At 42.6% G+C, this 11,309-nt stretch overlaps 1 protein-coding gene across 1 annotated transcript in view; it reads right to left on the bottom strand.

The window, feature by feature from the left end:
* Nucleotides 1-11,050, bottom strand: part of B3GALNT2 (beta-1,3-N-acetylgalactosaminyltransferase 2) — an 81,709-nt gene extending 70,659 nt beyond the window's left edge. Inside the window, exon 1 of the mRNA XM_011989375.1 lies at nucleotides 10,944-11,050. Coding sequence (XP_011844765.1) covers nucleotides 10,944-11,050 — 107 coding nt within the window. The remainder of the gene's footprint in view (nucleotides 1-10,943) is intronic.
* Between the last annotated feature and the right edge of the window lie 259 nt (nucleotides 11,051-11,309).

Genomic DNA, 11,309 nt, shown 5'->3' with positions numbered 1-11,309 from the left:
CTTATCACTCTTAAACATACTGTTCAATTTACTTCTTTATTTTGTTCATAGTTTGTTGTCTTACTGTCTACACAGGGCAGAAAGTTTCCTTCCCCTTTTGTTCCCTGATGTATCCCAGAACCTGGAGGAGTCACTGGCATTTTGTAGGTCCTCCATAAATATTTATTGAATGAACAGTGAATGAATGAGTGAATGAATGAATTTGGGAATCTTTAGCAAGTTGATTGCAGTAGAACTCATAAGGCGAGATTACCCAGGCATAGTCTGTAGAGCGATGATGAAGGGAGACACCAACATTTAGGGTGTGAGCAGAGGAAGAGAAAATTGTAAAGGACATTGACAAGAACCCAGACTACAGGAGGAAAACAGGAGGATGTGTCACCCAAGACAAGACGTAAGATGGCAGAGAGAGTGCAGACAACAGCATACAACCTGGCCAACGTGGTGAAACACTGTCTTTAAAAAAATCAAAAACAAAAATTAGCCGGGTGTGGTGGCGTATGCCTACTGACAACATATGAAGCAAGATCAAGGCAGCAATGTGTCTGCCGATTTGAGAGTGGGCAGGTAACTAGCAGTTTTGAGGAACAGGTAGGGCAGAAGGGACAGTACTGTGAGTTGAGTAGTGAATGAGAAGTAATGAAGTGGAAATGGTGTGTGCATTACTATTTTGAGAAGTTTGATCATGACGATCAGAACGCGAAAGAATGGGAGCTGGGAAGAGGGCTCCGACTGAAGAAGTGTGTGTGTGCATTTAGATGGGAGAGGTAAGCCTGACTTGAGTGTTTTAAATGATGTATGGAAAAAGCCAGTAACAACCACAAAATTTGTAATCCAAATCAGGATTTTGAGAGAAAAGGGGGTCAGGACACATGCTAAGATGGATAAACGTCAAGACAACAGGAACTGTCTGCAAACCAGACCATATGGTCTCCTTGTTCATACCTCAAGTTTTCCATGCAAGTCATTTATCCTTGCACTTAACGGGCTATTTTTTTCTGACGGTAGGTGGCAGTAAAGAGCTTGCCTCTTTTTGCCTCTTTTGGTTTGGTTTTGTTTTTGAGAAAAATTTAATTAGAGATTTTGGATGGCAACTAAGATTGGTAAAGGTTAGCTCCACAGGCTTAAACTAGGCTTAAAATAGAAGATTTCAACTTAGATTTTACTTTGGGAAAATTCATATACGTTTTTATGAAGAAGAGTATCTCTTGGTTCTCAAAGAAAAAATAATTTTTGAGTAATTATAAAATATGTTGCATTTCCACACTGAGCCATTTTATCTTTAAAATGATGAACTTCTGTCTTCTTCCTAATACGGAATAATTTCCATTAGTTTTATCACTTTTTTGTTTTGAGACAGAGTATTGCTCTGTTGCCCAGCCTAGAGTGCAGTGGCACAATCTCAGTTCACTACAACCTCCGCCTCCTAGGTTCAAGAGAGTCTCCTGCCTCAGCCTCCCAAGTGGGATTATGGGTGTCCGCTACCACGCCTGGCTAATTTTTGTATTTTTTTTTTTAGTAGAGATAGGGTTTCACCATGTTGGCCAGGCTGGTCTCGAACGCCTGACCTCAATTGATCTCCCTGCCTCAGCCTCCCAAAGTGCTCGGATTACAGGTGTGAGCCACCGTGCCTGGCCTGTCGCTTCAGTTTTAGCACATGCATTGCTATATGCACACATTTCTTATTTGTGTATATAAATTTTCAGTCAAGTCTAGTTTCAATAGACTTTGAGGGACCCTGCTATTGAAGATTACAAACATTTTTAAAAACTATAGGCCAGGCGCCATGGCTCATGCCTGTAATCTCAGCACTTTAGGAGGCTGAGGCAGGCGAATCACTTGAGATCAGGAGTTCGAGACCAGCCTGGCCAACATGGTGAAACGCCATCTCTAAAAAAATAACAAGAATTAGCCAGGCGTGGTGACACACACCTGTAATCCCAGCTACTCAGGAGGCTGAGGCAGGAGAATCACTTGAACCTCGGGAGGCGGAGGTCACAGTGAGCCGAGATCACACCACTACACTCCAGCCTGCTGGGTAACAGAGTGAGACTCTGTCTCAAAAAAATACAAAACAAACAAACCAAAAACCTATGACACATAACAGCAAATTTCTTGTTATCACAGATAGGACTAGAGAGGCCCAAAGATAGGAAGTTTTAGGAGTTCGGAATGGTAAAGTGAATGAGCACACCTTATTTAGGGAATCTTGGCAGAATCTAATGTCATAAAATTTAAAATTCAGAAATCTTTGCCAGAGAAAAAACAGAATCAAAATATTATCTGCAGGTCCAGCAAACAAATTTGAATTCAAAACTCAGATTTGCATTTATTAGCTGTGTGGCCTTGAGCATGGCAAGCACTTTGCCTCTGGGTCTCAGATTCCTAATCTGTGAAATGAGACTCACAGGATGTACTTCAGTGGATTGTTTTGAATATTAAATGAGAAAACATATTGCTAAAATTTATACATGTTATTTTCATTCTTTTCCCTAAACATGAATATGAAGACATCCAGATTAAAATGAGGAGTATGCGGCCTTAACCTTTGGAAAATATATCCCAAATGATTACGGAAAAATATTAATTTTAATAATTGCTTTAAAACAGCAAAACCAAAAAAGCCTTGGACATACCTTAACTCAGTCATTCTTCAACTTTATGTCTCAGATCCAATATTCTAGGCACTGCTTGACACAGAGAGCAGTTTTCCTACAAGGGAATTTGGGGACAGAGGGGGTTCTTTGCATGTTTGGATAAGTGCTAGAATTCAAATTCCTTCCCCTGAGAGTCCTCTGCCTTTTTCATTTAATGAACTCGGTTACTTTCTTTGCTTCCTCTTTCTCTCCTTGTTAGCATAAAGCAAACGCTGAAAGTAATCCACAATATCAATCATATCAAATATCACGGAATGTGGCCTCAGTCCTGGAAGAGGTCTACTCCATATAGGTGATTTGGTACATTCAGTAGATTATAGCAGCTGAAAGATATCCTTCGGCCAGCCGTTGTCAAAACTAGAGTCACTGATGAGATCACAAATGAGAAGCATTCATTGTCTCTATAAGACCTCCTAAAATGCCCTTATGACTAAGGGAAGTCCCGGCTTTCTGCCAGTATCACAGACTAATTGGTTCATTAGGTGGTTCATTAGGTGGTTGACTCCTTGGTTCTTGTACATTTCAATGGCTAAAGTTTGTAGTGAGTTTGAGAAATATAAAGAGAGGAGTATGGGGAGGAGAGCTGACAGGAGGTGGGTTCTAGAAATGATTAAGACCTCTAGAAGTGAAAAAAATGGGTATGATATCACCATGGAAACGAGGTTTACCTATCGCAAAAATTTGCTCAAGTTGTATAGCATTCACTCATTCATTCTTTCAACAAACATTTACTCTGTGTCTATGCATGCCTAGAACCATAAAGGTTACAAATGAGAACAAAATAAGCTTGGTTCTTGTCTTCACGAAGCTTCCATTCTGGTGGGGGAAGGTACACAAAGAACGAACACAAGTAGGTTTCCTCCTGAAAAGAATAACTGGCAGGTTTGCAGGCATTACCACGTAATTTCTTTTTAAAAAGAAACCTAAAGACTTCTTCAGGTGTCCAAAGAGCTAAAATTTTAGAAGTTCAGAATGGCAAAATGAAAGAGCACACATTATTCAGGCAATCTTGGCAGAATCTCATGTCATAGCATTTAAAAATCAGAAATCTTTGTAAGAGGAAAAACAGAACCAAATTACTCTCTGTAGGTCCGGCAGACAAATTTGAGTTCAAAACCCAGATTTGCATTTTTACAATTATTTACTTTGGTAAATTACTTACAATTCACTAAAATTATAAATAATTATAGTAAAACAAACAAACAAAAATTAACAATGAGCTAGTCTCCCAGTGTCGCTCAGCAGACCTCATTGCTAAATAAGTAATCACTGCTATCCCTTCCTCTCCAGCAGGCTCCATCAACTTGTTCTGCATTCAGAGACTGCTCTTGGGCCCTTCCCATACGCGGCTCACATTTGAAACGCCTGCCCCTGGTGCCTTAATGCGTCTGATGGGCAGCCACACAGCCCCTCCATCTGGCTCAGTTTCGTGGGTAGATAGGGAAATGCCGATTTGTTTGCATTCTGCCCCAGGGGCTGATTACAGTAAAGGCTGTCCACAGAGCTCTTGCACACCTAACAGGAGGCTTGATGACAATAAAACCAAGAATGACCAGTGACTGTGTGTAAAATGAACTAAGATGAGGTGTATTGAAAGCAAAGAGGTCAATTCAAAGGAGCAGAAATAATCGACAGTAATCAAGGAAGAAAGCAGCCATATCACTGGGAAGGAAAACCTCTTGGGACACTCAGTATATTCAATACGATGAAGTAATTCACCCTGTGACATAGACAAAAGGAGCTTTCCATATTGGAATGGGCAGTAGGATTCCATAAAGTAAATCATGTTTAAAAGAGACACTCTTAAAAAATGAAATAAGTGGCCGTAATCCTAGCACCTTGGGAGGCTGAGGAGGGTGGATCGCAAGGTCGGGGGTTCAAGACCAGCCTGGCCAACATAGTGAAACCCTGTCTCTACCAAAAATACAAAAAATTAGCCAGGTGTGGTGGTGGGTACCTGCAATCCCAGCTACTTGGGAGGCTGAGGAAGGAGAATCGCTTGAACCAAGGAGGCAGAAGTTGCAGTGAACCGAGATCGCACCATTGCACTCCAACCTGGGCAACAGTGCGAGACTCTGTCTCAAAAAAAAAAAAATTAAATAGGTTGTTCTAATGAGCAATTGTTTAAAATCCTAAGTAAAATTTGGTCTCTTTCTCATTAATGCTTAATTGTCTTCAATCACCCCAGTCCTACTTTGAGTATATACTAACTCCCTTTTAAGGACAGATCTAGACTTTTCCACTTTGGCTCATCTGAAAGCTTTCTAAAAGGATTATTCCTTAATATTTCTTTTTCACAACTTAATAGGGTGATTTGAGTTTACGCACACAGAAAGAGATTTCTTCGTACCCTCCTCTCCTCTGATTTTTAAATCTTGTTCCCCTTGTTCATTCTGTATGTTGAGATGTGATCTTGCTTTTAGGAGATCAAAGAAAAAGAAAAACAAGTTTCTCTCACATGTTTGTCTTCTCTTTAACAATCCACATAGTTTTTATATTGGCCCAAGATACACCCTTAAAATTCCTCCAAAGCTTTTAGACTTTGCAGAGAAGTTTTAGACTGTGTGCAGAGAAGTCTTGTGCCAAATTGCAGAGCCTGTTTTATAAGAAATTAATTTCAAATGCTATCAGAGAGGATGGCATTATGTTTTCAAAATGATGCTACATTAATTCAGCAAGAAAAGCTTAGAGCCATTCTGAGTCAGAGGACAGGATATTTTGATCTTAAAGATAAAAGGGTAATTCCAAATAGCTGATTATGCATAGGGTTTATTATTCATATTGATATAAGTATTATGGGGCATTTCCTCTGTGATGACAGGGCTAGATTCTACTCATACACACTAATAAATAGTTTTTCCTCCTGGTTTGTGTCTCTTTCCCCTGATGAACTAGTGTTTGGAAACCAAAACTATAATTATCTTCAGTGGAGATGGCAATTGGATACCCCAGAGAATATGTCTAATCTTTATAAGGTATTTAGCAGTGAAAATGGGGTTTTGCAAAAAGCCAGAAGACTTGCTTTGGAATCCTAACTCTGTCACTTACTAAAATTTTGACTTTAGATAAGCTACCTAATTTCCCTGAGCCTTAGCTTCCTTGTCTGCAGAATGTGAAAAATAATGACTACCCCATAGGATGAAAAAAAAAATTAAATCTAACACCATATGTGAAAGTACTAAGCATTAGTCAGTCCTTAGAAAATGTTAGTCTCAGCCGGGCATGGTGGCTTTTGCCTGTAATCCCAGCACTTTGGGAGGCCGAGGCAGACAGATCACGAGTCAGGAGTTTGAGACCAACCTGGCCAACATGGTGAAACCCCGTCTCTACTAAAAATACAAAAAAATTAGCCAGGCGTGGCGGCGCATGCCTGTAATCCCAGCTACTCGGGAGGCTGAGGCAGAAGAATCACTTGAACCCAGGAGGTAGAGGTTGCAGTGAGCCGAGATTGTGCCATTGCACTCCAGCCTGGGCGACAGAGCAAGACTCCATCTAGAGAAGATGTTAGTCTCCCCTCTCGTCTGTGAGCAGGAGGAATGAAGACTGTAAAGAGGGTTATTAGCTACTGCTGTGTCACAAACCACACGAAAACTCAGGGCCAACACCCAGCACTGATTTTTTTTGAGGCAGAGTCTCACTGTGCTGCCCAGGTTGGAGCGTGGAGTTCAGTGGTATGGTCATAGCTAACCGCACACTTGAACTTCTGGATTTAAGTGATCTTCCCCCTTCCGCCTCCTGATTAGCTAAGACAACAGGCATGCCACCATGCCAGGCTAGTGTTTTTGTTGGTTTGTTTTAGAGACGAGGTTTCCTATGTTGCCCAGACTGGTCTGGAACTCCTGGCCTCAAATAATCCTCCCACTTCGGCCTCTCAAAGCGCTTGAATGATAGATGTGAGCCATGGGTGCTGGCCTCAGTGTTCATTCTGGATCATGCATCTGGGATTGGCTGGGGTGACTCTTGATATAGACTGCGGGTTAGCTGGGGTGCCTCATCTTATCTCATTCTCAGGTCCATGCAGAAGGGACAGTTCCTACCTGGGGCAAGTCCTTCTCATGGGAGAGGCAGACACACAGGAGGGTTGAGCAAAAGCATATGGCCTCATAAGGCCCAGGCTCAGCAGTGGATGGTGTTACCTCCACTCATAGGCTGAGCCCAATATCGAGTGGTGCACCTCCAGCAGGAGGTGCTGCAAAATCACATGGCAAAGGGCATGGATACAGGGACCGGGAAGGATTGGGGATGACACGCAATTTCGCAGAGAAGCAGACATAACTCCCTGACCTTATGGTAGGGTACTGTGCTAGGTTAAGGCCAGGCTAATAAAATGCAAGAAACTGGCATCCTGTGAGCTGAGGGGGCAATGGAGAGGAGCATGCAGTCAGAAGGGACAGAGAACAGAGTGGCTGGGACAGTAAGGGTCGACAAGTATGGCAGGCTCTGGAATGTCAGACAAAATAAATGACGATGAAAATAACTGCTCTGTTGTAACACATTTATTGCACAACATTTACAAAGAGGCAGAGGGTGCACACCTGGTTCCTGAGAACTGTGAGCTACATACATTTTTTTCTTTTTCTTTTGAGACAGTATCGCTCCGTCACCCAGGCTTGTGGTGGTGCAATCCCAGCTCACTGCAGCTTTGACCTCCTGGGCTCAAGTGATCCTCCCACCTCAGCCTCCCAAGTAGCTGGTACTACAGGTGCATGCCACCACAACTGGCTAATTTTTTATTTTTTTGAAGAGATGGGGTCTTGCTTTGTTGCTCAGGCTGGTCTTTGAACTTCTGGTCTCAAGCAATCCTCCTGTCTTGGCCTCCCAAAGGCTGGGATTACAGGTGTGAGCCACCGTGCCCAGCCTTGAACTACAAATTAATAGACTCATACAGATTTTCTTGATTGGCCTCAGGGAGGACATTAAGGCCCCTCCCTGATCCCTTGTTTTACTCTCTGATATGATTCAAAGGAAAAAATGAGCTTCTGGAGGGTGTAAGCCAGGCCACTTTTGGACCAGACCAAGGGTTTGGTGGGAGGAGGGAAGGAGCCACGTCGGCATTTCTCTGCTTGAATTTCTCTTGAGCTGCCCACAGGCTTGCGGGGATAAGGCCAGGCTTGGGGGCGTCTTCTGTCTTCTGCTTAAAGGAGATTTTGGTTCTCTAAAGGCAAACAGGACCATGGTGAGGCCAAAGAGAAAGAAGTCTGTAGGCCTAGGCCTGCCTCTCCCATTTCCTTGCCCACAAATGTCACCCAGAGCATCTGCTATGCAACAGGAAAGACTAAGGAAGCTAAGACTAATAGGGGGTGGATCACAAGACAGCATGATCAGCACTATGATCAAAGTAAATCTGGGTGCTATTGGAACCCATGGGGTCTGGGAATGTAAAGGAAGGCTTTGAAGAGGACGTATGACCTGGAAGGTAAGTTTGAGAGTTGAACATAAGTTCTAGATCCTGAGAGAAAAAGGTAGAATGTTTTATGAAGATTTCAAGCCCAGCTCACCAGCACAGGCAGTGAGAAAGAAGAACATTAAGCTCTGATAGGCAAGAGGGAGGTTGAAATGATGGGTCCTAGACTAACTGGATTAGGGAGAGAAATGAGAAAAAGAAATGGCTGCGTGTGCAGGAGGAAGAAGAGGAATCAGTGTGCTAGAGGCCTTTGAGAGGATGAAGATGAGGGGTGAATAATGCAAGAGACAAGCTAGAAGGATGGAAGGTTGCAGTGGGAATGAGATATTTGAATCTGAATTCATAACCTATGTCTAAGTCTATCGTATAACCTTGACGTAATTTTGCATTTGTGGTTCAGAATTGACTTAATCGCATCTCCATTATCTTTGCACTTCCGTACTCAGCACTTCATTTCATGTCCCCGAAATGGCTGAAAATCCATTATGCTAAGACGCCCTTATTTTGAACCCTGCCCCCACAACCTCGGTGACTGATCAATCACAAATAGCTAACTCATAGCTTTTCTCACATGGTTGTGCTGATTATCACATCTTTCAACATCATTATATTATGACTTTATAATATCTTGACATTCAAGTTGTTTAAACAAATTATTAAAATATTCTGGTTTTAAATTTGGCTGGGCACAGTGGCTCATGCCTGTAATCCAGCACTTTGGGAGGCCGAGGTGGGCGGATCATGTGAGGTCAAGATTTCAAGATCAGCCTGGCCAACATGGTGGAACCCCATCTCTACTAAAAATACAAAAATTAGCCAGGTGTGGTGAAGGGCAGCTGTAATCCCAGCTACCTGGGAGGCTGAAGTAGGAGAATCGTTTGAACTCGGGAGGCGAGGAGGCTGCAGTGAGCTGAGATCGCGCCATTGCACTCCAGCCTGGGAGACAGAGGGAGACTCTGTCTCAACAACAACAAAAAACATTTAATTCAACGAATGATTGTTAAGTACCTGCTGGGACCAGATACTGAGGCAGGCCCTGGGATCTAATGGTGAAAAGGATACACACAATGCCTACCACGCTAAGGCAGTGGTTTGGAGGATGACAATATTGAGTGGCGTGGCAGTATGTAACACAGATAAAGGTGGAGCTACTCAGATTCATGATAACCCCGAAGTACCACAGGGCTCCGCTCACACAAGTATTAAAGCCCCTGTTCAGGGGATATTAACTTTGATGTTGTTAAGATAAATAAAATAAAGCAGATACAGCTGAAGTTTTCTTTTTTCTCCTTCCCGATTCTGTTCCCTTCTCTTCCTTCCTCCCTCCGAGTTGTCTACCTTAACCATGTTTGTGCGTGTGTGTCCATTCATCGAGATGCGTAATATTACATAGCTGACAGGCTCATTAGCACTCCCAAACCTCCCAAAAGTTGTACTGAATAAAAATACGGTATATGTCGTGATTCTCAAATGGAATTTAACCACGCAAGACTAATGACATGAAAAATCGTTCATTATTGTACTTCAACTATAATGACGTTACTAACCAACATCCAAAACAGGCACCCTCTAATAAAAATTGCTAATTACTTGTTATTGAATGTATTTGTCCAATAAACCTCTTTTTTTTTTTTTTGAGATGAAGTTTTGCTCTTGTTGCCGAGGCTAGAGTGCAATGATATGATCTTGGCTCACTGCAACCTCCGCCTCCTGGGTTCAAGCAATTCTCCTGCCTCAGCCTCCCGAGTAGATGGGATTACAGGTCTGATCCACTACACCTGGCTAATTTTTGTGTTTTTAGTAGAGATGGGATTTCTCCATGTTGGTCAAGCTGGTCTCGAACTCCTGACCTCAGGTGATCCACCTGCCTCAGCCTCCCAAAGTGCTGGGATTACAGGGGTGAGCCACCATGCCCAGCCATAAACCTCTTTCTTTTGTAAATTGCCCAGTCTCGGGTATGTCTTTATCAGCAGCATGCTGCTGCTGATTAATACTGTAAATTGGTACCAGAAGTGGGGTGCTGCTGGAAAGATACCTGAAAAAGTGGAAGTGAGTTTGGAACTGGGTAACAGGCAGAGGTTGGAACAGTTTGGAGGGCTCAGAAGAAGACAGGAAAATATGGGAAAGTTTGAAACTCCCTAGAGACTTGTTGAATGGCTTTGACCAAAATGCTGATAATGATATGGACAATGAAATCCAGGCTGAAGTGGTGTCAGACAGAGATGAGGAAATTGTTGGAAACTGGAGCAAAGGTGACTCTAGTTACGTTTTAGCAAAGAGACTGGCAGCATTTTGCCCCTGCCCTAGAGATTTGTGGAGCTTTGAACTTGAGAGAGATGATTTGGGGTATCTGGACCCATTCACTATCATGAAAACGGCATGGGAAAGACCCATTCCCATGATTCAGTCATCTCCCACCAGGCCCCTCCCACAACATGTGGGAATTATGGGAGCTACAAGATGAGATTTGGGTGGAGACATAGAGCCAAACCATATCATTGACCTGCTGGCACCATCAAATTTTTCTGTGTGATGAAATTTCAGCTCACTTTTAGGTGTCTTTGCCTACAATCATCATGGGACCCTTTCCTACTATACATTGTACATCACATACAACACCTGCATCTTTCTCTGCCACACATATCTGCTGAGATCTGCATTATGGCTGAATTAGCCGATATTTACATGCCAACGGGGCATCGATATTTTTCCTCTGCTGCTTTCTACACGTAGGACAAGGTTTTTATTACAGGTCCTACACTTTCCTAGAAACCAGAAACATCAGTGTTATGTTACTATTTACAGTGATAGCAACAGCATTTATAAGTTGTGTCCTATCATGAGGACAAATATCTTTTTGAGAGGCAACAGTAATTACAAACCTATTGTCATCTGTTCCATACATTGACAACAGCCTGGTGCAATAAAACTGAGGCGGCTTTTCAGTTGACAAAGCCACCCTCACACCGTTCTTCACCTTCCACTTCATCTTACCTTTCATTATCATGGACCTAGTAGCCATCTACCTTCTATTTCTTCCCGAGACAGGATCCAACTCCTGTCAGGAGTTTCATCAGATTCTGACAAAATTCCATTCCATCCCTACTACACAATCGAAAATATTTTGAGTCTAATTCTCCTTCTACTATTACTACTTATATTACTTATATTTCACCTGACCCACTAGGAGACCCAGGTAATGACACTGTGGCAAACCCCCTCAACATACCACCCCACATTAAGCCAGA

This window comes from Mandrillus leucophaeus, unplaced genomic scaffold (assembly GCF_000951045.1).
Source record: "Mandrillus leucophaeus isolate KB7577 unplaced genomic scaffold, Mleu.le_1.0 Scaffold350, whole genome shotgun sequence".
Classification (NCBI taxonomy): domain Eukaryota; kingdom Metazoa; phylum Chordata; class Mammalia; order Primates; family Cercopithecidae; genus Mandrillus; species Mandrillus leucophaeus.
This window is presented reverse-complemented; position numbering and strand designations above follow the sequence as displayed.